General features: G+C 31.9%; 1 protein-coding gene and 2 long non-coding RNA genes across 13 annotated transcripts in view; 2 read left to right on the top strand and 1 right to left on the bottom strand.

The window, feature by feature from the left end:
- Window positions 1-21,506, bottom strand: part of LOC112462714 (probable G-protein coupled receptor CG31760) — a 55,647-nt gene extending 34,141 nt beyond the window's left edge. The window contains exon 1 of one of the 2 annotated variants that reach the window (XM_025028633.1): window positions 21,008-21,506. In XM_025028633.1, the coding sequence (XP_024884401.1) occupies window positions 21,008-21,219 (212 nt within the window). In that variant the 5' untranslated portion in view covers window positions 21,220-21,506. The remainder of the gene's footprint in view (window positions 1-21,007) is intronic. The other variant, XM_025028634.1, reaches the window with a different exon arrangement.
- LOC112462716 lies at window positions 1,579-9,434 on the top strand. Of its 6 annotated transcripts, none has more exons than XR_003041695.1 (7): window positions 1,580-2,128; window positions 3,662-5,453; window positions 5,524-5,767; window positions 6,257-6,392; window positions 7,839-8,086; window positions 8,611-9,123; window positions 9,422-9,434. It is a non-coding gene; the product is annotated as an uncharacterized LOC112462716 (long non-coding RNA). The 6 variants fall into 6 exon arrangements; XR_003041694.1 differs by having other exon boundaries at window positions 3,662-5,767; window positions 8,611-8,948; window positions 9,014-9,123; XR_003041692.1 differs by having other exon boundaries at window positions 3,662-5,767; window positions 8,611-8,952; window positions 9,014-9,123.
- Window positions 15,173-24,049, top strand: LOC112462717. Of its 5 annotated transcripts, none has more exons than XR_003041698.1 (5): window positions 15,173-15,854; window positions 15,939-16,262; window positions 16,543-16,750; window positions 16,927-17,195; window positions 23,916-24,049. It is a non-coding gene; the product is annotated as an uncharacterized LOC112462717 (long non-coding RNA). The 5 variants fall into 5 exon arrangements; XR_003041699.1 differs by having other exon boundaries at window positions 15,175-15,854; window positions 16,045-16,262; XR_003041697.1 differs by having other exon boundaries at window positions 15,182-16,262.
- The last annotated feature ends 3,300 nt before the right edge of the window (window positions 24,050-27,349 follow it).

Below are 27,349 nucleotides of genomic sequence, written 5' to 3'. Positions count from 1 at the left end.
TGAATATTACTAAATGTGTTGGCTAAATATTTTTGTCGTATATCTTAAATTTCTGTATATTGTTAATTTTGTGCTTAATGTAGTGTTCAAGTTCAAAATCAATAATAACTGATTTAAGCATCGTAAATAGACAATCATTAATTCTTTATTCAATTTATTTAACGAAATAAAATAAACATTCTTAATTCTTATTTAGGATTATAGTAACATGATTTTATTGTAACATTATAAAGTATAAAGTAAATATTTTTATAAAAAATAGGTCAATTTGGGAAACAGCGAACAAATTCGTTATCGGATTTATGAACGTTAAAACTTGATGATCTATTCATTTTTGTTGCACTTTAGGATTAAACGTTAGGATTAAACGTACATTTTTTCACCTAAAATAAGCTGCCTTGTTATAAAAGTTCAATATTGTTCAATCGTAAATCCAGCTTTTTTTTTTAACCTGCAAGTAACTTTTTATTGAATCTAAAGTCAAATTTAAAAAACCTCTTAAAAACCATTCTCATAGTAGATAGTAAGAACACGGTTTACACTAGAAAAAAGAGGAAATAACAATTTTCTTTATAGAAACTAAATACATTTCCATTTAAAGTTGTATTCGTTCTAAAAATTAGATTTTGTACTAAAAGCTATATGTTTTTTATTTGAAAAAATCAAACCGGTTCTCTGGTCGGTAAAATTTTTTCCAATTCAGGAACTAGAGATACATTGGGCTTGTTTTAAGCTATACTCTATTTCGTTAGTAAAAGCGAAACTTTATTCGCAAAAGTCAAATATTTGTTGAACTGAAAAGCCAAATTCTATCGTCATAAAAGCCAATCGTTTCTTGCATAACAGTTTTGTTTCCCATAGAGAGCTAATCATCTGTGAAATGAACTTCATAAAATATAGATAAAGTTTTTTTCTGCTTTGGTAATATTTGAACAATAATAAGTAAATAAAACCTTTTATTGCTCGTTAAATATTTCTAACTTTCCATACGCTTTACCGAATGCAACTGTCGTAGTATTCTAATAAGCTTCTCTCTCTCTCTCTCTTCTCTCTCTCTCTCTCTCTCTCTCTCTCTCTCTTTCCCTTTCTTCTCTTTCTTTCTATTGTTTGACAATTTCGATATTCACGCAATCTCGTGGACATGATATTTTCAGCGGGCCACTCGCATATACATATTTATAGAATTTCACTTGCAATTTGAAATGCAAAACGATACTTGGCTGTCCCGATAACCTTACGTTAAATATGTTAAACAACTTTAACTGCGATTATTGGCTATTTTCCAAGAGGTGTTATATTAAATAATTCATTATTACAGAAAAGTCGATTTAAATTAGAGACAACCGCAGAATATATCTATATAAAATAAATAAATTACGGTCAGACTATTTTAGAAAATAAAAAAGTTAGAATAAAAAATATAAGCAAGGTTAAAAAATATGTAGTAAAAAAATATAAAAAATAAGTAATTAGAATATTTAAAAAAGTTATACAAATATTTTTATTAAAATTTAATCTGTATGATTTTTAGAGAAGTAGTGATAAAATTTTCTAAATATTTACATATAAATATACATATGCGAATTAAATTTAGAATTTACCTAGCTATCATTTCTGCGAAGTATTGCAAGTATTACTCATGTTTTGAGTAAACTCTTATCAAAGATATGCTTCACCTTTGACACGCTATCGTGTAAATATAACGTAATATCTGTAATGAAAATTATCATAAGCCAAGATTTGTCGATTCGTGGAATTCTCTGTAAAAAGTTAATCAGTCACTACGCAGCATCCGACAGAGTCTTTATAATCTCCGCTTTTTCAAGAATATTTCACACGTCGTTTGAACTTTATCGAGAGCAAACTTTCGAGACAGTTTGTATTCTGTGACGAAAATCGAGAATGAAATTTTGCATTGTGTTATTAATTATGGCGGTGATGACCGCTGTTTCGTCATTGCCGATGAACGAAGATCAAACCGAGCCGTCTACTACTGAGGAATCGGTGACAACGGTTCCATTCAATATCATAACAGTGCCGGAATTTCCATGTCCATTTCCTGGTCAGCAACGTGACGCGAACGGAAAGTGTCGATTACGTTTGCAAAATCTAACATCAAGTAAATAAGGTAAATTCTTGTGATAATTTTGCCGAGAATCGTAGAAATTAGGAAGATATGCATATAAGGAAGAAAGAAAAGAATTTGCATGAAATGCATGAATAATTGAAATATTCGGGAAAAATAAATAGTCATTGCTCAGCGTAATTAACGACAACGTCATTGTAAATAACAGGAGATTAGCGAGAAAACGCTTTCACCCTATCAACGAAGATATTTTATACGTCATATGCGTCGTTTGGAGGAATCGAGGTCAAATGGTTTTGTGTGAATATCACAAAAATGAAAATTTGAGCCACGTTGTTAATCCTCGTGACGATGATGACTGTCGCGTTGTCACCGTTATCGGACGAAAAACAAAAAGAGTCAACTACTACCGAAAAATCAACGACAGTTAAATTTTTAATTCTCGGTCATTATAATGGTTGCGACGATCCACGCTCGATCATTTCATGTCCGATTGATCGGGATTCAAACAAGAAACATCGATAAATCTCCAAAATAAAGAAGATTAAGTATGATACATTCACGTAATGATTTTATTGAGTGTCCTGGAAATTTTGAAAATTAAGAGATACAGGATAATTTAGAAGTTTTATCTTAAATGTCCGTCCGTCTCTTAATAGTACAATAAAAGCAATTGTTTATACAAAAAATTAATTGATCAAGAAATTTAGGTACGAATAGAGCTCCGTATAAAAAAACATATTAAAAGTGTATATTTTTATTAGGCATTTTTAATAATATAAAAAAATAAAGTAACGTGTCATACGTGTCATATTCCATTTTCAGTATTATAAAACATAAATTGTTTCTCAGATAAATTATTCATTTCTGTTATATTATACACAAGTGTATATCATTGATCTTATGAGATATTTCGCCAACAGATTTTTTGACAAATATATTTGGACTCTATTTTTATTATCACAAATTTTATAAGACATTGTTACTTTAACATTTTTAAATTCGATGTTATGTAACTATTGATGATTAATTTCTAAATGAACTTAACTTTATTATATGACAATATAACTTATTGTATAAAGTAAAAAATAATTTCAATACATTTTTTTAAATAGGAGAATTATTATTTTTCATAAAATTATACAAATTGAAATTTTTACTATATTAATTTACAAAATGTCCAATTTTAAAGTATGAATATCTCTGACATGTGGTTTTTCGAATCTGCTTTTTGAATATTCGTTTATTAGCGGAAATTTATGTCTCCCGTGCAAACTTTTGGAATTACTCCTGGGAATAGCACGTATTTCCGCTTCCTTTTCCGGAACACTCCTGCCTATATTCCACATGTTTATTTCAGCGATCGTATTATCCTGACTCATTCCATAGCTGTCTGAATACACCAATAGAACAAAATTTATTGTGTAGTTAAGTGTGTGGGTGCGTGTATGTATGTATGTGTCGAAAAAGAAGAATATGAAAAAATTTAAAGCCACTGCACATAATTCTTCTTTTATGTCGCCGAACAAGAACTGTATTTATTCGTGAGCTGCTATTTTTTATATTCGTTTACAGATTCAACGATACGAGCGGTGTCATCCGAAAGCTACAAACATCAGCAGTGAAATATCGTAACAACGTACGACGAGAGATTGGCCAAGCTATTTGTCTGCTTTACATTATCAGAGGAACGAACTATTTCGCAACCGATACGATTATCAAAAAAATGTATATTTTATTCTTTCTGTTACTGTCATTAAATTGCGGTAAATTGTGACCGCGTAATATGTATAAGTCCTGATTAATCGTAATAAGATGCTTTTTTTTATCTATCTATGCATTCTATATGCCCTTTTTATGTTTATTTTTATATATAAAATAAAAACCACGTATGTACGTTAACAAAATTTAGTAATAAATAGAAAAAAATCTATAGAGTTGCATGTTTGTACAAACCGCACGTCACTATGTGTATTGAAATTTAAATGACAAATGGATTTTCGAATTTGGAATTGATTTTTCTCTAATAGACGTTTAGTAATAACTCCTACTCTGTATAGAAAAAAATAACAAATATTGTTAAATAAAATTTTATTAATGGCTGTGTGTGTACAACAGTCCTACTGCCAACGCTTTCTTTATGTCAGCTATATTATCAGATTTTGACATTTATTGGTCTAAATACGACGACGGTATTGTCAGTACGAAATAAACTCCAGCAATCGATTTTAATGCCGAATGTGCGGCAAAATGCAAAAATATGAGCCTATATATCTTTATCTGTTTTCCCATCTTTCTATATTCAGACATAAAGTTGTTTACCGACATGTATCTATAGTGACCTATTTTCTATCGATCAACGAAAGATTTTATTTTTAAAGACATCTTTAACTATGTCAAGATCGATATTAGTCTGTCACGTTAGTCTGTAGCTGGCAGGGTTATAGCGTCTCGAGTGCAAGTCATAGAAAACGTGTGCAAAGCTGAGCTACCTTGTATATTATTTATCAGTTTGTTAGAGTTGTGTAAACGTCCCATTTATATTAAATTTTACAGACATTTACTCTCTCGTCAGAAATAATTAGTCAAATCGATTCAATCAATTTGAATTTGATGCGTAAATGAATGGTCAATGTCGAATAGTGGTTGATATTTTTGTCATTTTTAAACTCATCATAATTTTTTTATAATAATTGAGTAATTATAAATATTTCTATAAGACTTCTATGTCCTTTGGCCAATTCTTTCTACATCGAATACATAATATATACGTATACATACATATATACATACATATATTGTGCTTTCCGACTTTGCACTGATTTGATGTAGAGTTAGAATATAGAAATCTTCCAGAAATATTTGCAATTGCTTGATTAACATTATGTATATTATGTAAAAGCAATTATAATAAGGTCAAAGATGAGAAACAAAGATCAATCAATATTTGATATCGACTATTTATCGATGCATCGATATCGAATTGATTCAACTAAATTAATTCAACTAATTATTTCTGGCTGGAACGGGAAAGTAACGGAATGCTCTAAGTATTATATGCTATAAATATTGTTATGCTTATTGACGACATTGATATCAGTAAATTTTGATTACGACGACTAGCGCGTTTTTAAATTGCACAATTTTAATTTTTATTGTAATAAAGCAAAGTGCATCGCGTTGGAAATAATATCTAAGTATAAATAAAAAATATGCGACAGCGAAGCGGCAAGTTATTTGCCGAGATAAGTCGAATAAAGAAGCATCAAGAGTGAGAAGCGTTCGAAGATTTCGCATAAGTTACGAACAGAGTCAAGAGAAGTCAAGAAGAAAAAATCGAGAAAGGGGTAAAGATACGAAATTGGAGGTGCGGAGATTTTGATCCTTACTCGCACTTTCATTTGTATTTTTAAACTAAGAATTGTTACGTCGTTTAGAAATGAAGTTCTTCATGGGTATTTTGCTAATACTTGCGACGACAATGTTAATCTTAGTACTATCGACAGTCGGTCAGGAGAATAAGAGTGAAATGCACGAGTACGAATATGCACGAGCCAAGCAATGTTACCCCGCGCACAGCTGTAACAGTACCCTCGAGAATTACAGACCCTTGTCCGGAAGGCCAGAGAAAAGATTCCAGAGGAACGTGTCGCACGCCGGTATAATAATCGAGAAACACAGGTAACTGTTTCTTTAAAAGGTTAAAACAAATTATCTTCAAAAGCAGAATATATATTTCAATTGGACGTGGTTAAATCACGTGCGATTATACTCTAGATTTGTAATTAACGCGTTATGTAAATTCTTATGAAAACCCTGGTGCGAATGTTTCCAATTTTATACATTAACAGAATATTCCACACATATTTCTATTTAATATATTTTCCAGCCATTTTATTAATAATCAGAGAATAAATATTTAATTAACTGTTTATTAACGTTGGTGACATTGATAGCTTTGAATGTTACAGCATTAAGTAATTTAATTGACAATAATCAACCAAATACATGTATATTATTTTTTTATAAAATTATAGTAAGTTATATAACAAAGTTATATAACAACAAAGATGTAAAAAAATTATACCATTTTGACGAACTGATGTGAGTTATTATTTTAGAGTTTGTTTAAAGTGTAAATTTTGTATCTCTGAAAATTATACATTCCAGCTTTTGACAGATTCCTTTCCAAAGTACATGTGTATTTTATGTCTATTTGCAAGCTGCGGTGGATATCAAAATTTCAGCAATATCAGATGAAAGCTAAAAACGAGACCGTAGAAAATATCGTAGCAACGACAAAAAGGTGAAAATATTCAGTGTTTTGTATCCGCAGGATTTATTAATAAATTCACACTGTACATGTTAATTTTAATTGCATTGTAATTATGTGTGAATATTGACTAATTGTAAGATATCTGACAACATTATTAGAGTCGTATATATAAGTCCTGTACGTTCTACAGCCCAGAATACATTTTATATTATGAAAGAAATTAAATTATATTTTCTCATAACGCGTTAATTCGCGCATGAAATGCTAAAAGCGTAATTGTTGAAAAGCTAAAAAGGAATGCAGAACTAGTTAGCAAGCATGAGAACACAAAATGAGTCACAGAATGAGATTCTGCTTCATTATACGTGTATTCTTAATTATTATTTTTTTTCGTCAAATTATAATTTTTCTAAATTTTAATTTTATAATTCAAGATTGCTTTTAATTAATACTAAAATTTAATCGCGTCTAGAGAGTATTTCTAAATATATCCAATATCACAAAAAATATTAGATGCTTATATTTTCACCTTGCAGCTTGCATTTATATTCATTTGTCGATTTGTATGCCGTGATCGTCGTGAGCTTTGTTTCGCGACCGTTGTAGGCTGCACGTACTTGACACACATTGTGATTCACGGATCTCAAAAAACTAGAAAGAGAGAAAGAGAGAAAGAGAGAAAGAGAGAAAGAGAGAAAGAGTAAGAGAGACAGAGAGAGAGAGACGCAGCTAAAGAAGTAAATAAAAACAAACTTCTTTAAATTTATGTTTTCTAAAATAACGAGAAATGAATCGATTAAATTGTTTTTCTTAATTTTTCTAACAAAACTATACTGCTCCTTTTGATATTAAACCTTATCATACTTCATTGGTTCATATATGTAATAATAGCTTTATAGGTAATTATCAGCACATTTAGTATAATCTTCGAAGTATTTTTCTTTATTTATCTTTTAATAATAAGAAACAATTTTTTTATTTTAAATATACCTATATATACCTATAACTATTTGACCTTCGTGTTTTTTGTGACGTTTGGGAAGTCCTGTCGTTATAACTTCTCGTTTAAGTAGAAGAGGATGTACTGGTTCATAACCGGTTCTTTCAAAAGATGATAATGAAGCTTGCGAAATCAGGATGATTATAAATAGGAGAGAGATGTATAGCAAAGAAATAATATTGCGAGTTTGTCGATAGGATAAGGTGTGTGTCGAATTGTAGTAAGTATTTTTTATTTTAAATTGGTAGAAAAATTGAAGAAAGAAAAATATACCAAGAAATAAGCAAAAAGAGGAATTTCTTAAAGTTTCTTCAAGTTATTTTATATTTGATAAAAAAATAAATAGAGAAATTAGACTTATAAAGAAACTTTTAAAAAATAAAAAAATGGAAGATTTATATAAAACTTATTCGACTACTTCGTAAAAATAAAAGAATAGATAAACAATATATGATGTTTAATTTTATATCTTTTAGATCACACGGAACCTTTAGATTTTTACAACACGATGAAAATATTCCATAACGTTTCGCTGGCAATCATGTTAGTGGTGACCATAGTGATATCAATAGCGACGTGTATGACCACAACTACACGTACTAGCGTAGTCGTTGAACCATTTTTTATCATAGACATTCCTACGAGACCACCTTGCTCCAAAGGGCAAAGGAAAGATGCTCACGGGTTGTGCCGGACGCCATTACAATAAGGAAAAGACGTGCAAGTATAATTAATTATCAGTTTAATATTTCAAACCCATTCCCTAATAGAGAGGCGGCGTAAACCCTCGAATATAATCACACCAACATTTTCGAGAATATAACGCAAAGCTGCGAGAAACAGGCAGATTATGCGAATATTGTTCAAGCTATTAGGAAAACAAATTTTAATGGCTGAAATTATTAAGCATAGCAACGTTAAAGCGTAATATTAGTTGAAGCTAAGCTATTACACGCAAATTTTTACGTTCTTTTTGCTTCATTATATATTTTTTCATTATTTTAATCATCTAATATTTAGAACATAACAGATAACAGAAATGTGAGTTTTCATATACAATACAACTGAGACAAATTTTTGATGTGTACTGTATATTATGTAAATGCTATAATAATTAATAATTTAAAATACTATTAGAAATTCTAATCCCTCTTTACATTCACATTATATATATATTTTTTGAGAGTTTTATACATAGTTTTAAAAAAATTTATTTCCTTGTTATAATTTTTATGTATTTTTTTTCAGATTCAAGATGTGACTTGTAATTCTAAACTCAATGAATAATCCAATCCGATTAACTAATTTAGAAGAGTAATATGTATAAACTAATCGATTATAAAAAAAAGATATCAATTTTGATGCTAATATCAGTTGTTACGTTATTTTGTAAATCCTACATTACAATTAATAAATTAATTCAATCTTTCAAAAATCTTTTTTTTTTCAATATCCAGTTTAATAATTTTTTTTTACAATTGACAAAAACTTCTAAAGTATTTTCCGAGATATATGGGAGTCCGTGCTAATTCACGTGTTTAATCTTCGATCTCAGCAATTTTAATGTTTCGTTAATTTAAAAAAGAGTAGGTACGTTGATTCATACTAACCAGTTTTTCTTATATAATGGTAATAAAATTTACGTAAACAGGAAAACATGTGGATTATATATAGAGAGCCTGAATAGAAAAATAGCAATACGGATTAATCTGTCGAAACTATCAGCTGCAGTGGCAAATTGAATTTGCTGAAGAAATTGTGGTAAGATTGTAAACCACGAAGAAATTAGAACAAAAACAAAGAGAAAAAGAGAAAGAATAGAAAAGATTGTCTTTATTTCAAAGGATTTAAGTAAAAAGAAACAAAAAAGTTAAAACCATCACAAAGTTCTAAACATTATAAACAATTACGTACAACAATTAGGATAGAAAAATATTTATAACACATCTGGAAAAATTAAAAGAATCAATAGAAGAAATTTATATAAAAACTCTAAAATTTCGGCAGAATAAGAAACAGAATAAGAATTATATTTGAAATTTAATTCTCTCTTTTTTAGTTCGTGAAGGAAAATCTCGCACAATGAAAGCATTTCTTAATGTTTTCTTGATAATCACAATAATAGCATTTGTGATACCATTGGGAACATGTGAACCTAATACGACAACTGAATATACCACTGAATATGGGACCGAAGAAGCTGTATCATTAGGTATTGGAAGCAGCACCCACAACCCTCTTCACCGTCATTTCATAAAAGTTCCTGCGAGGAATGTGAAACTTGCTTGCCCTGAAGGACAGAAACACGATGCTCGCGGAGTATGTCGCAAGGTGGCGAAATAACGACGGCAATTTCCTGGTAATTAAAACTAATTTAATATTTCAAAATTTATTTCTAATTGTGATAAAAATAACATGAAGCTACAAACATGATTTGATTCCCTCAGGTCAATCAAATCAAATTTGATCAAATTTCATAAAACACAAATCTACGAGACTACAAGTAAATTCCGTGTCTGGATATTGTTCAAGCTGTTACGAAAACTAATTTCAGTAACAAAAATTGTTACATATAAAAATATTAAAATTGAATTAAATTAATTCTTTTTATTCTTCTAAACGTTGCATATTATATATTCAATGAAAACAAAGCTTCTATATATAATCTATAGTTTACCAAGAAAAATTATTGAATATCGATACACGTAGGAATACTAGAATAATAACTACATATAATACTTAAAATATATATACTGTCAGAAATTTTAATATTTCTTTTCTTAATTCATATTTTATATATGTGTGCTTCCCTGTTTTAACCTTTTATATTTTTTTTCAGGCCCAAAAAAAAATATTAACTTTTATAATTAAAAGGTCACTAACTAATTCGGTTAAGATGACGCACCAATTTAAAAAATAAAAAAACAATATACGACTTATAAAAAAAATAAAAGTGAGTAATGTTTTTTATGTTATATTAATAATGTCAGCAATTACGTTGTATGAATAACTATAAATTCTTTGATTTACGATGGACAAATAAATCCGCTCTTTTTTGTTTCTTTCTTCAGAGATCGTTCTTTTTTATTTTATTAACATTTACAATTATCTTCTAGTAACAAAGAATAATTTATCAAGAATTTCAAAATAATTAATTGTAATATTTACTTGTTCAATCTCCGCGTTTCTAGATCTTATACTTTAGCCATTTAAATTTATTGTCTTTTTAAAAAAGAAGATCTAAATATCTAACCGGTTATTTGTATGACATATTGCAACATATATCTGTATAATATAGTAGAGACACTGTAGTGTGACACTTTGTTGACTAAACAATCAGACTTGCAGAAAGAATCTAATGTACGGAAAGAGACAGACGATATTGTGGTAAGATTCTAAATAATAGAATATTACAGGAAAGAAAAAGTAAAAAGAATTATTTCAAAGAAAAATATAAAAATATTACAGAAAATTACCATTCAAAAAATACAAAAATTATTTTAAAAAATTTCGCGAAACTTTTTATGTCAAGAACGTAGTCGTTGTTTATATCAGATAAAAGCATGAAATAAAAATAAACAGTGTTGAACAGAAGCATTCACATTACATGTTTACTTCAACTTCAATAATCGTTTTACAAAGACAAAAACAGCCTCGACATTAACAGCTTCGTTCAAAGATATAATTCTATTTTTGAACAATTTTTAAACACATTTATTGAACAAAGCTTATCTAAAACCATACGTTCTAGCTCGCAACATTTTTTTTCCAGAAATATGAAACGTGTCTTTAATGTCTGCTTTCAAATATTTGCAGAAACTCAGCTTTTCAAGTATGTCAGTTGAAAGTTATACATGCGATGGGAAGTTCCAAAATATCATAGCAGCAGCGTACGTATATCGTAGCCAAATAGCACACAGAAATATTTCTACATATGAATATTCTATCTTTACTAAAATAAAATTTCGATAAATTTATATATTACACACAATGTGTTATATGTATAAGCTTGATTACCTCGACTGCGTACATGTATATTCATTGTAGTATTGAGCTCGTCAGTTTGCATAAAAAAAAAATGCGCTAGTTTATAATCAGTTTTTCCATTACGTTAATGGAATATAATCACGAGAACACATGAGGTTATATAAATAGTAAATGCGCAGTAAAAAAGAGTGACAATGTGTGTGCTTATTTCCCGAAGGTATAAAGTCGACCAGCTTCACTATAAGAAAAACGGAGGGAATTCTTGTAAGTTTATAGACGGCAACACAAAGTTATAAAGCGGAAATATTACAAAGAAATAAAAAAGAAACTGCGTTCGAAGAATATGAGAATATTATCAGAAATTTCAAGATAAATTTTAAAGAAAAACATGCATAATAGAGCTGCGAAGAGAAGTTGCGAGTCGTCATTATAAAACGTGATGTATTCAACGGAAATAACGTTACGTATTTTCGCTGTAATTCTTATGTCTATAAAATATCGCCTCTCAATAAAATGAGATATCCATATCTAATGCTAAATGTGCGAATTATTGATACGAGGTTATCGCACATATTTTTTTTAAACTTTGCTTCATCCTCATATATTTAAATATAATAATTTCGTGGAAATAAATTTTTATTTGCTACGTATCCGTTATTGATAAGTAATACATCATTTTTCATATACTATCATCTATTGCATCAACATCGATAACTAGTGCTTATATATAAAGAAACACATCTTTATATATAACAATCACAGTCTCTAGGTTCTATAAAGTGACCGTGAAACTCGCGTTTTCAAATCACTGTTTGAAAATGAAATTATTCGTGAATATCCTGCTAGTAATTGCGGTATTATTAATGGCCATTGTGATTATACCTGGTATTTGTCAAGAAAACGTAACTGTGTTCACAACCAACATAATGATATTCGTACCGGATAGAAATCCTTGCCCGTTAGGCCAAAGGAAAGATCGTCACGGAACATGCCGCATCGTCGTTTAACACGCAGAGAAGGTATTTATTGTGTAAAGTAATTATAAAAATATGAGATGGAGAAGCAAAAAGACCATGTATTCTAAATGCAATCGTACCTCTTTTTTACTGCGTATTTTTCCTACGTTCTTATATTTAAATATGATAATATCATGCAGTGTTTATTCGTTGTCTTTTTTTACAATTTATATTACGAGCTCCTTTTAGCGAGGCGCAAACTTAAAAAGGTTTTAAGTATTTTTAGACGTATCAAGAAATACCGAATTGACATTTATACGTAGATAAATCTTTATAGCAATCGTATAATTACTTGATTCTCTGCAGAAATTTGAATTTCATTATTAACCAGTTCCGGCGGCGCGTGAAGAGACTTACGTAACCGAATGAATATAAATATCGGACTCCCGATAGACAATTGATAAAGTTCGGTAAGTGTTAGCGCAATAAGAGTCAAATTTGTGTAAATCAAAACTTCGAGACAGTGGAATATATACAAACGGGATTTAAAAATATTTCATATAATTAGAAGAAAAGGCAATTGCAAAATAGTAACGAACGATACTTAAATTCCGATCTTTAAACAGTCTTTTTATTATTTCCTGAGTTTTGCGATACCGCTTGAAAATGAAATGTTTCGCAAGTATCCTGCTGATAAGTGTGATATTGGCAACTAGTATGATTGTATCTGGAGCTTGTCAAGAGAACACAACCGAAACATTGTCTGAACTTCTAGACCTTTTCATAGATGTTCCATATAGAAATCCTTGCCCGGAAGGCCAACGAAAACATCGTGGACAATGTCGTAAAATCGCGTCTTAACAAAGACATGGACAAGGTAAAGATAAGAGAAAATGGAATAAATTCAATATTTAATATTAAATGGCAAAATGTGTATAGATACGAGATGTCATACACATTTCGTCATATCTTTATCTATACTTCTGCTTCAGCTTTATGTTTAAGTGTAGTTATTTCACGAAAGGAAATATCAATCCGGTACATTTTATCAAGACACGCGGTAACAACTCGTTCTAAATATATATATAGCGATACAACAATTCGCCGCGAGAGAGATGTTATTGCGTATCTTTTCCAGATTGACAGGCTTTTTGGGATATATTTGCTACGCGTTACAGCCACGTCCCATCAATAATCCTATTTTTCAAACATCTCCCGACGTATGAAGGTTGATACTCGACATAGGCGAATAACTAAATATTTTTAAATGGTTTATCGTTTCTGCAGAAACGATCGTGGAATTTTGTTAATAAAAATTTTTCAACGACAAAAAGATTTGTATAATCTATCGATTAAATATAAATATTATTGCCAAAAATGTAAAGAAAGAGATACGAGCCTATCTCTTTTTACTTGCATCTTTCCTGATTCGTATATTTAAATCTGATGATTCCTCGCGGAATGTTTATTCATTAAATTTTATGTCTAGTTTTGCGTTACAATGTCTTTCAGGATGCGATCCTGTTTTTTTTTGCAACCACTTTTTTAGCGTATTAAGATTAATACTTCTTGTGGATATCTATGTAAATGTTGTAATTAATAATCTGCATATAACTTGTTAATTCTCGGAAACGATTGTTGAATTTCATTTAATAACCAGTTATTCATAACAAAAAGGCTTGAGCGAAAAAATATAAATATCGGGTCTGCGACAGGCAACTCGTAGAGTTAGTTTTCTGGGACCATAGGAAACAAATCTGTGAGTCAAGAAAAAAGTTGTAACAATTGAAAATTAATAGAAGCTAAAAGGTAAGAAAGAAAAATCTGACGAAAAGCTCGAAAAAGTGAGATATCTAATTGTAAAAAGAAATTAAGAACATTATATATCTTTTAGAAGAAAAGAAGATTGAAAAGAACGAGAAAAATAAGATATTAAAAGTATACGTTCGATTTCTCGAACCTCTTATTATTTCCTAGAATTTGTAATATTGCAGAAAAATGAAATTCCTCGTAAAGATATTGCTGGCAATTGTAATATTGGCGGCTGTAATTCCACCTGAAACTTGTCAAAGATGGCGAAAACCCGGGTATGGTAGTATTATAACTGCTCCGCGTAGAAGTTATAGCTCGCTTTGCCCGAGTGGCCAACGAAGAGATAGGAACAATAAATGTCGCCAAGTCGCTTAACATACAGAGATGTAAGGTAATTGTTACAAATACAAAATGAGATATCCAAATATCTAGAGCTAAACAAAATTCACACGAGCCTCCTATATGTACACTTTTCCTTTTTATCTTCATACTTAAATATAATTACCTCGCGAATAATTAGCAGCACATAATTATCTGATTATTACATTTTAGTTGGTATACTTTCGTGAGATATTATTCTACTTTATCAAACATTTCATAGCACATTAAATTTAATTGCTATATATGTATAAATATCTAAACCTTGTTTTTTCTAAATAATTAAGCTGTGGTTTCTACCTTGTTCGAATATAATCGTGAGGTTCCGCTAATAACCAGTTCCTTCCACTATGCTTACCCAATCGAAGAGATATAAATAACAGATTCGCAAGAGACAGACTGCAGAATGTTTACTTACTGGAACCAAACAAGCGAAATAGTGAAAAAAAACTTGATAAAAATTCGATAAAATTAAAAAAAGATAAATAAAGAGGTAATTGACAAGAATTTCAAGCAAGTGCATTTTGTGGGAGAAAAAATTAAAATTAAAATTTCAGATAAAATTAGAAGAAAAGTTTAGTTAGACTAAAAATTTAGAAAAAAGATAACGAACGATATTTAAATTTTGACTTTCCTACCTTTTTATTATTTAAAAAATCGGGTTATGCAGAATTATTTGAAGATGAAATTGCTCGTTGATACTCGACATAGGCGAATAACTAAATATTTTTAAATGGTTTATCGTTTCTGCAGAAACGATCGTGGAATTTTGTTAATAAAAATTTTTCAACAACAGAAAGATTTGTATAATCTATCGATTAAATATAAATATTATTGTCAAGAATGTAAAAAAATTTGGCTGACTAGACTCAACTTTATACGCAATCAAAAGTTCATATACGAAATTTACGAAAACAAAGCTTCCTTTATGAGGAAGCAAAAGAAGATACGAGCCTATCTCTTTTTACTTGCATCTTTCCTAATTTGTATTTAAATCTGATGATTCCTCGCGGAATGTTTATATTCATTACATTTTATGTCTAGTTTTGCGTTACAATGTCTTTCAAGATGCGATCCTGTTTTTTTTTCAACCACGTTTTTTAGCGTATTAAGATTAATACTTCTTGTGCATAACTATGTAAATGTTGTAATTAATTATCTCCATATATAACTTGTTATTTCTCGATTGTTGAATTTCATTAATAACCAGTTATTCATAACAAAAAGGCTTGAGCGAAAAAATATAAATATCGGGTCTACGACAGGCAACTTGTAGAGTTAGTTTGCTGGGACCATAGGAAACAAATCTGTGAGTCAAGAAAAAAGTTGTAACAACTGAAAATTAATAGAAGCTAAAAAGTAAGAAAGAAAATTCTGACGAAAAGCTCAAAAAGTGAGATATCTAATTGTAAAAAGGAATTAAGAACATTATATATCTTTTAGAAGAAAAGAAGATTGAAAAGAATGAGAAAAATAAGATATTAAAAGATATTTGAGAAATTCGATTTCTCGAACCTCTTATTATTTCCTGGAACTTGTAATATTGCAGAAAAATGAAATTCCTCATAAAGATATTGCTGGCAATTGTAATATTGGCGGTTGTAATTCCACCTGAAACTTGTCAAAGATGGCGAAAACCCGGGCATGGTTATAGTCATAGTATTATAACTGCTCCGCGTAGAAGTTATAGCTCGCCTTGCCCGAGTGGCCAACGAAGAGATAGGAACAATAAATGTCGCCAAGTCGCTTAATGTACAGAGATGTAAGGTAATTGTTACAAATACAAAATGAGATATCCAAATATCTAGAGCTAAACAAAATTCACACGAGCCTCCTATATTATTATCTATTTATACACTTTTCCTTTTTATCTTCATTATAATTACTTAAATATAATTACCTCGCGAATAATTAGCAGCACATAATTCTCTGTTTATTACATTTTATTTGGTATACTTTCGTGAAATTCTACTTTATCAAACATTTCATAGCACATTAAATTTAATTGTTATGTATAAATATCTAAACCTTGTTTTTTCTAAATAAGCTGCGGTTTCTATCGTGTTCGAATATGATCGTGAGATTCCGCTAATAACCAGTTTCTTCCACTATGCCTACCCAATCGAAGAGATATAAATAACAGATTCGCAAGAGACAGACTGCAGAGTTTGTTTACTTACTGGAACCAAACGAGCGAAATAGTAAAAAAAAAACTTGATAAAAATTCGATAAAATTAAAAAAGATAAATAGAGAGGTAATTGACAAAAATTTCAAGCAAGTGCATTTTGTGGGAGAAAAAATTAAAATTAAAATTTCAGATAAAATTGAAGAAAAGTTTAGTTAGACTAAAAATTTAGAAAAAAGATAACGAACAATATTTAAATTTTGACTTTCCGACCTTTTTATTATTTAAAAAATCGGGTTTTGCAGAATTATTTGAAGATGAAATTGCTCGTGAACATTTTACTGATAATCGTGATAATAACGGCTATTGTGATTTCATCCGGCACTTGTCAAGAAGAAACATCGACAAATAAAACACCGATGAATGAAACATTGTTAGAAGAAACGGATGACGACAACTTCCGAGACGTAGTTCTACAGAGTTTTATAGTTGTTCCAGATAGAAATATTAATGATTGTTTGGAGGGTCAGAGGAAAGATCAGCATGGGAAATGTCGCGATGTCATTTAACACAGGTAACTGCTAATTTAAAATTATGTCTTACATACAGTGTTTGGTAATATAACAAACAAGACAATTCTTGTAAAAAAAAATGTATCAATTTTTTTCACCAATATTTAATTGCGCATAATTAAATTTTTTCATGGTTTTTTAAATAATAAATATATCTTATAATTCTCAAGTATAGAAATTATGATAAAATATAATTAAAAATTTGTAAAAATAGTTTTAATCATTAACATTTAAAAGTATTTATATTCCAATATCTTTAGCAAAGAAAATTATTTCAATTCTCGACAAGGAAAAGTTCTACGTGTGCCAGATGCGCTTGTTGCTGAACACTTCGTGTAGGATAAAATTTTAAGTTAAATTTAATAATGTCAGGACATTTTACAACACAAGTTTTAGTCTAAATAATGAAAAGGATCGGGGAAAAAAGAAGTTTCTTCTTTTGAGACTGATAAACTCTTTACAGTTTTCTTGCTGTCTTTCTTCTTGCGAACTGTTTCCAACGTCTCTACGAAAGATAGCGGACTCGGAAAATGCGTAACTTACTGATACATTATTTTTATTTATTTGAGTTCAACCCGACAAGAAAACCGACTGAAAGTTGCTCAAAGAAAATATTTCCCGCACATTTTTATGGTAGCAATAATTCAAAAAATATAACAATACCCTATACGTATTCCGCAATGCCAATCACACATCTATTCTTCTCGTTATGAATTAAGGAAAACTACTGGAAAGAAATTTCATTTTTATTAAAAAACACGTGGCAATTCCTTCGTATTGAAAATTTTGAACCAGTTGCTCAACTGCCGAGAAATTCTCAAGGAAGTATGAAACTGGTCGGGATTTTTTATTTTTTTCTATTGAATAGTTCAACTATTTTCGTATTCACGTGCAAATAGTTTCTATAGTTTGACGGAGTTTAACGATTTCAAATGAACACACGGAAGAATGGGAGCGATTCTACGTTGTGGGGTTGGCTGGGCGGTAGATCTTTGGAAAACTTCCGCTAGTTACGACAGTTTGTTGGCAAGCAACTTCACTGCTAATATCGACAAGGTTGCGTCCGAGCGAGTTGGCAACTTTAGCGTAACTTTCCACCGTCCGTTCCATCCACTCACTTGTTGCCCCCCTTGCGTACGCGGGGGCAAGCAAGAGCGCGATGGGCGAGCTATCATTAGCTCGGCATAATGCGACTATGCGGTTACCGTTTGTGCTCTCTGCCGCGCACAGTTTCGCCGATTCTCTCAAAGGAAAACACGATCGCGAACTCCCCGTATATTTCACTGTCGCGAAATGACATAACTCTTCTTGCTGACTGTGCCAGTGAATATCCGAGCGCCAGTCAACAGTTACGATCTCTAAATACCTCTATCCCTTATATTAACCCTATTGCGCTCTGGATACCAATTAGATTGACTTTCAAAAATTTTGATTCTAATCACTTATAATTAGTTGTATATAATATTAAAAATTACATTACTTTAATTATATTATATTAGTTATATTTTTTACTGAAGCTAATATCAATGCGAGGTTATTTTTAGTTTTAATTTTCGTTTTCCGTTGATTTGGAAAAAGCATGTTTTCCACATAAAGTTAATTCTCAAAGAACTGAAGAAGTTTGATTGATCACAAACATAATTTATGAACAATGTTATTATAATTATGTCTTATGCTTGAAAATAAAGAATTTTCGCGATATTAGGCAGGAAAAGAAAAAAAGAGATAGAGAGGAGGATAGAGGATCCATAAGGCGCTTTTCTTTAAAAAGTGCACTTTCATAGGAGAAAAGACGTAAGCTTCTCTACTTCTTTATCAACTATAAGTACAATGCGTCGCGATACATATACCGGAATAATAAATATAATAATAAACTGATTTGATGGCACAGGACATTCTTCAAGCTCTGCATTGATGAATAAAATATGAATATAATATAAGTATTGGATAAAGAATATACACAAAGTATTTCGATAAAACTCTAGTTCTATTTTCTGCTTAGAACAGTTTTCATATATCATGAAAAACTATTCTTCCCTGTCCTTTCTTCGATAAATATGTAATCCTTCCTCGTAGAAAATGCGTCAAGCTTATTTTTACCAATCACCATAAAATAGACAGTATAGAATTTACATTTAAAGTATTGCGACAGTTAAATTAATTCACATTATTCATTCACGATAAAATCCACCTCAAAGTTAATTAAAAAGAAAATCATTTTGTCAAGACGTTAAAGTTTTGTTTTTTTAATAAATAACTTTCAAATACGAAATAATATTGCTTCTTCGAAGGAACACTGACTTTAAGTTTGCTTAAGGAACCGTAATCGAGACTATCAAGTTACTTGATATCTAGGTAGTTGGTTGAGACAATCTATATATATCGTGCAATCCCCCTCGAGAACTTATTACGTTTAAAATATTGGATATCGCCAGATTTTCTTCATTTATTCTATTTTTCTTTTCTTCCCTTTTAGATTCATTAACGAAAAAGACATCGCTATTGTGAAGCGCGCTCGGGAAATGATATCTTTATATAATTTTTGCGGAAAAGTGGAACATCGAGGAATGTAACTGAATATTATCCGATCCTTAAATTGAGAGCGTCATTAAAAAAATTTAACGTTAGTATTAGATAATCCTTCATATTACTTTTCTCCTTTTATATTGCGACGGCTTTATTACGCCAATGATACCAATCTGCTGATCAAATTTATGTCGTAATTACGATCAAATTGACACATTGGACCTATAAAACCAGTTTCCCGGAATATTACAAGGGGAGCGATCGAACGAATTCTGATACTTTTACCATCAAGTTGAAACGAATCGCTATAAGAGAAAGGAAATTTATGGAACCTAAATTTTTACGTAATCAAATTGATGAAGGAAAATGTTAATTACTGTTGTTACAGTTAATTACTTCTTTCACTATACAATGTAATTTCATTGTTCTCTGAGGAAAAAGTATTTTACGATTAAATAAATCCTGTAATTCGCTGATTCTTTATTTTTCAGCGCAAATTCGCCAGTGAAAGAAAGTTCGACGCTATATATATTTCTCGCAATGTTACGATTTAGCAAAAATATTGCACGTTATCGCATTCTAGAATCCTCCAACTCCACGAAATCTTTGACACTTGAATTTTCGGATTCTTGAAATTCTTCCAAGTTTTCATTCTAAGATCCTTGTACATTTTCCGAGGATTTTTCAATTCAAAGATCCTGAGATTCAAATACGATCGCGGAATGAAGATGACGGTACAATTTCTCGAGTGGCGCAGGCTCCTTAATTTACGAATAGTAACGTGTGTACGTTCATAATGTAAGTGGCACTTACATTACGCAGCGTTCTCTCAGACTTTTATCTGTGCTCGATCTTTCGATACGACGTAGTTAAAGATTGATGAGTTGCCGTAATATTTCAATAAGGGAACCGATCATATTCCAATAATGAATATTTGAAATTATTCATTACGTTCAATCTCATGTTTATATCATGTAACCTGATATAAATTCAGATTCCCATCTATATTTATATTCGAGTATTTTGCACAACAGATTAAACATTGGAAATTTTTCGTTATGTTTCGGCACGTAAACAAATTCGATTTACAACGTCACGTGTAATTAAAATTTGGAATCGTTCATCCATATGGGAAACACGATAGCCGAGTAAAAGACAAAATGCAAATTTATGGTACTAATAACGTATAAGAGTTACAAAAAACCTTCTCGTAGACATTCTCGATTTATTAATTAGGGAGCTAGGTTAATCGCGGACGTTTGATGTGACGAAAAGAATCTGCACTCACTTGAAGAAATACGTATCGTTGATGTATCCGAAGAAAGGTACGGTGTAGGTCAGCATCCAGATATTGCCACCTCCGCAGTCGTAATACGGTTTCGACCATCTGCCATCCTCGTATTTCACTGTCAAGATTTCGTCCTCCTCCCTTTCTGTGTGCGCGCTTTCGTTCAACGTATAAATGTGGAATCCTGGAATAGAGCGACAGAGAGAAATCATTAAATAGGTCAAGTCTCTATTCTTCCCCGAAATTTAATTAAAAGATATCCATCCTAATGACGACTTAATTAGTATATATAATTGATTAACTTCTAATTTAATGTAAAGCAATTATAATTTCTTCTATGTGTTAATACTAATTACTATGTAAATTAATCAATATCATATCAACATCAAAAATTAATTATGACATATTTAATCAAAATTTAACCGCACTCTTCGGATTGAAATTATATTTCAATCAGATATTTTCCTCTAATTGTATCAATTATTATTTATCTTGACATTCCAAATTCGATAGTAATTATTATTTGTCATTTATCTGATTACCTGAAAATAAAAAATATATCTTAAATAAAAGTAGTTTTCTATCAGTATTTCTAAAAATATATCTTAACATTAGGAAACATAATGTATGTGCGTTTCCTTTACAATTAGACACGTTATATTTGTTCTCACGCAGTAGCGTAATTTTTCATTAATTTCATCATTATTTTAATCTTCAGGTCGGACTCGAGTTATCTTATCTTCGGGGTATCTGAATTAATTTTCTCAAAACTATTATTCCTTTATTTCTGCTCTGACCGTTCACTGAAACAACGTTTCCAGAAGTTAATCTCCAGAAATTCAACGATCTAGACGCCCGGCTCTCTGGAAATCCACTGTGTAAGGCACCGAGTAAGGTCCTGGTAATTCAAGGATCTAACAATAAGAGCCTTGCACGTGTATCTCAGTATGTGCGGCGTGCACACTGCAGGAGAAAGTATTAAGGATTCGTATAAATATACGAGGCAGAGCGGAAGGAGGTGCCGCGAGGAATCGTCTCCAAGTTCTCCGGGTAGATAAAGGAAACGAGCTTCGTCGTATCTGTTTTTCTGTCGACTTGCTACTCGCTTATCCCGCCTTGCCTCTCGCCACCGGCGTTGTCGTCGTCGTCGTCGGTCACAACGCCGTTTTCTTCCTACATTGAAGAAATTGCTGAGCTTTATCGGTCATGATCCCCAGAATGTGAAAAACGTTATTTGCTCAATTTTCCTCACGTCGTGCCGTGGGATAATCGATGCCGTTTCCAGCATTGTCGTTCGTGTAATATAACACACGCCACCGTAACCGTACTTTTTTCGGCCTGTTCCGCACGCCATTCGTAAATGGAACTTTTTCTTCCAACGTGGTAACATCTTAGTTTCAAACTCTCGGACATGCTATGCATCTCAGATTATATTAAGAGTAACGGAACTTGCTATCGTGGCAAACGGTAATAAAATTATGCGGCCTCGTAAATATTTATCAAGGTGGCTTTCGCATATACTTAAACCGGTTAGGAATTAGAGCTGCCACTTAAGATAATTACGATAAATCTTCACGTTCTTTTAAGTTGTAATTATCTATAAATTTCAAATTGACCCTGTCAGTTGTGATTAGTCATGATGACTAATGACAAATATGACTGCGTCATCTTATATTTGTTATATTTAAACACCCCCCTATGCATAAACATATGTATATGTATTGTATATTTGAGAAAATTGTTGCTTTAAGAATGTCGCGCATTTTATTACAGACAGAACAATTTAACATAAATATGGAAAGAAATAAGAAAAGTTAATATTATACTATCTATGAATGTGAAGCAAGAATATGTTTCCCGCACAGCTTCTCTCGTATATTCATTCTTTTTTAACGAAACTTGTTATCTAACTCGACTGTTCATATTTAGAGAAAGGACACCCGTATTTTACGGCTCGCGTACTCGAAACAAGATAAAGATATATGACCGGCGCGTGTGTCAACAGTTAAAATACTGTAAAAATATGACAGAAGATACACGGCTTGGGAGGATAAAATAAAAACGATACGTCGCGTATACTTGGTTAAGTAAGGTCGTAATAAATTGATAAGTGAATATTACTGAATAAAATAGCCGTGTATGAAGGTAACCGAGCAAGAGAAACGCTCTTAATTAAGACGGTCTTAATCAAGACGCGTTTTTATTCTCGAGGCTGGCGAAAAATCGGGGAAGCGCCCTGATACGGCGCCAAGTCGTAACGCGTGCTCTTTTCTTTTTTTTTTCTGCTCTACCATTTCTCGTCCTTTACTTCTCATTTCTTTCCCTCGTTCCCGTCCTACCTGCAAGATCAAAATCCCAGCTTGATTTATTCTACAGTAATTCCTCCTTTAATACATATCTTGCTCTGAAACCTGTTTAGGAAATGTGCACGTCTATTAACCGTCATTGCGACGAACGGTAATCGTTCAAACTCTTAAATACCCTTGAATTCTTAATCTTTAAGCTATCTCAACAGCAATTAAAAATACTTGTCTTCAAGTCGTTAAGTAAAATTTGTTTCGCAAACTCGTTAAAGAGTTCTATCGGTGAAGTACTTTCTAACAATGATAAGATATCCTGTAAAGAATTCTCCCCTTCATTTAACTTCGACAAATTACGAACGTATACCGATATACGAATTTAGAATTTTATTTTGTTTTTACTTCTGCACGTTTTTGGTACAAATCTCGAAAAATATAGAATTTTTAATCAATATATTTCTGTGGAAACACACGCGTTATTGGAGACTTGAATTCTTGCTCTGTGATCATTGAAAAGATTCAAAGAAGATCGAATGTAGTCGCAAAAGGCGGCGAGCAAAAACACCAAAAGATTTACTGACGTAGAAAAATATTCAATTTGATTTCAGGTCAGCTCCAGTGCCATTAAAGTCGGCAAAGACGGGCGAAGATGGAAAAAGCAGAAGGGAAGCATTTTAAAGGAGCGTCTAGAGAAAGAGTGGAATTAAATAAATAAAATTCTTTTACAGTGTATGTTACTCTAGATCGAATCACTTACTTTATTTCCTTCATGTCTCTTTACGATGTTAGCAATTCTTCACCACATTTCTCAACCGTTTCATAAAATGCACACGATATGCGAGAAACATACGTTATATCTTGCAACATTTTCCTTCAATATCCCGTTGGCAAAAAATAGCTGATTGATGGTGGAGTATATTATTGATTTCTTGGACACGTTACCATATCCACTCTTTTTACTCGTTTTTTCTTTTAATTCCGAATCTTGAACTATCTACATCCGCGTCTGTGAACTGAATTTATTATATGTTTAGATATTTGATACTTGACATATTTACGAACTTGGATCTTTTGAATGTGACATTCTTGAAGCGCTTTCACAAGTTTGAATCCTTGGAATCTTGAATTTCTGATATTTATACTTTTACCGCTAAACTCTTGGACTTTTAGATATCTAACGTTTTGTAAATTTTGAAATCTCAGCAAGGTAATGTATAATTTTATATATTACAGATAATATATAAAATTAGTAATAAAATGTTACAGCAGATAAGAAGATAGAGCTACATTTCCATTAAAGAAATAATCTTTATCTTAAATTGCTTGAAGAGATCGAGCTTAAAATATCGAAGACTTAAAATATCTTATAATCTTTTAGACAAGCTATAGCACGGACGTTTATCATTCGATCCATTCGTCTTAGCCATAGCAATAATTCGCTCATTATCGACGTGAAGAACGGCGCCGATACTTTTCTAGACTGAAACTTGAGAAATATATCAGTTGAATACATTCGAATCGCGCTTAAAACTTTTTCACTAAAAAAAAAACGCGTTCTATTTTGCCGAAGCTTTTATTTTATATTATTAGATAATAATATGACATTTACTCCCACATTTCATTAATAACATGTGGCGTAAATATTGCTATCAGTATATATTACAATTTAGTAGCTGCTTTTTATTTTAACGTAGAACACGTCGCTGCACATTACATATTTATTGCAATTTCACCAAAATTGCTTATTTATATTTTATTTGTTCTACGTATGATGTTTATACGTAAAATATTACATTTCGAAATTTAAAAGAACGTGTATCCGCAGGATATGAATTATAACGCATTGAATGGCGTGTTACGGTACATGCTGATAAAGTACATTACGATATTATTTGTTCGTAAGTCTTCCCATCTCTTATAGCTTGCTGACCAAGCCGGTTTTACTAAAGTTATCTGGCGGCAATGACGTTTAAGAGCAGCTTCGTGGATCGGCCGTAATCGGTAGCGATTAAACGGGGATTCTTTCCCGCGTTCCCTTCGGGCTATAAAAAGGCCGTGGAAAGAGTCTCTTTAAGAGTCCCCGAAGTCTTCGTTTCTCATCGTCGAACGCTGCTCGTCCAAGCATCGTCCATTGTTTGTTACGTTATCGAGCGCCTTTTGCGAGCTTTTATCCGCGTCACGAAACCCCAAAACACGACAAGAAACGGAGCCAGGCTGCATGCAGTTCTCGCATGTGTGCATGCGACGGATATGTGTTCCCAGAGATTGTCTACGACCTGCCGAGAATCCTCTGTGCGCCCACGGGGATTTTCATGGGTAGCACAGGCGCAGAAGAGAGAGTGCGGGGGAATTAAGTAACGTTTATAATTCTAATATAATTTTTAAAGGCAATTTCGATATAAAGGGTATTTTTAGTAGAAAACAGGTGAGTAAAGCGTCGGGTAAGAAAATGCGTATGAAATATTTGCGATGTTCTCGCGTTTAAGTGTACCTGAATTCGCTCGCCTAAATATATCTTTTTAACGCATTTATCACAATTTAACGCGTTTTCTTTCTTCAGCACCGTTCGTATAAATATGTAACAATTCCTACATTTAAAATAAGTAGTTTCCACCAAGTTTCCACGATAAATACAGCGCGAATGTCGGTTGTAAAAGCTAATGGCTCGCGTTATCCTGGAATATTTAGCGTTAAACGTGGCGTATGAATCGTATGATTATGGTTTATTCGCTTTACATGAAGACTTTAGTGAACATAAAGAGATTTAGACAATCTCATTCAATTACATGAGCGGGCCAGGGAATGCGGATTAAAAGATAACGCGGTTTCCCAATACAATAGAAAGGAACAAATGAGACGAGAGAGGAAGAGGAAGCAAACGGAAAAGACGCAACTTCCACGAAAGAGGCTTACGTCGAGAAGTCCCCCGTATCGTCTTTACACCCGAGAGAAATACTGTATAAGTAGATTTACTTTATAAGTAGATATTCCGTAACAAAGGGAATTTAACACGACGTAATTCCTCGTGTCAAGAAACAGAGGCTCTTTGTGAAAGATTTATAGCAAGACGCATCGGGGCCTCCTTCCGCACCGAGTAGCGATATCATTACACGCCGGTGCTACAATAGCGCGGTATCAACGGTATCGTCACGGCAGTGGCATGGCGATGGAAGAGATCACGTCGCCACGAGGCAACGCGTCTACACAGTTCACGACATATCGATCGAGTTCGCGACAGAGCGCTGAGCTCAGCATTGTCTGTCGTCGTGTTGAAGGAACGTGCACGTCGCCGTGACATTTCCGTTTCTTTCAACGCGATATCGATACCGAAGGATCTAAGAGTCTTTAGTAGAATGGCAATCTTTCTGGAACGTTTTCCCGGGATGATCCCGTTACAACGAGCCATATCTCGATCGGTCATTAATTCCGCGGAAAAAATTTTTTTATTACTTTTCAAGAGGCGCCGCTCGGTTACAGGCCGGAGGGCAAAGAGGTATAAAGGAATAAATCGGGTTTTCATCGGGCTTTCTGCTGGGCTGAATACGTTTCGCGAGTATCAATTAAAAAGAACGTGTTTTTCCAATTAATTTGAAAAGGGCTTTAACGTCTGAACGATATCTAGACCTTTTATGGGACTTTTAAGTATTGCGATGTAAACTGTTGTCACATTTATTTTTAAATATAAAAATCGCAAATATCGCACGAAAGACCGATCACAGGGGTAATATTCCCTCTATATGACAAACTTTTCTCTTGTGAGAAACAGGATGAAATAAAATATACGTACTCTTTAACGTGCAAATTAGACTATTTAATTAAAAATAATCATCTTTTTTTAATGCAATTTTAATTGCGGTTACATTTGAATTTACTGACACTTAAAGGACTGAATTTTTCAAACATTTGCATTAATTTTTCAACTTTTACGCCATAAAACTTGTAAATAAAATATTTCGAGCAAAAGCAACGGGTCACGAGCAAATAGAAATAATTAAATCCACGACTGGGTTTACAAAGGACCGTACGCGTTCCTCTGTAGAGA

The sequence above is a fragment of the Temnothorax curvispinosus genome, unplaced genomic scaffold (genome assembly GCF_003070985.1).
Source record: "Temnothorax curvispinosus isolate PA1 unplaced genomic scaffold, ASM307098v1 QBEX01012727.1, whole genome shotgun sequence".
Classification (NCBI taxonomy): Eukaryota; Metazoa; Arthropoda; class Insecta; order Hymenoptera; family Formicidae; genus Temnothorax; species Temnothorax curvispinosus.
Note: the sequence above shows the minus strand (reverse complement) of the source record. Positions and strands in the feature narration are given on the sequence as shown.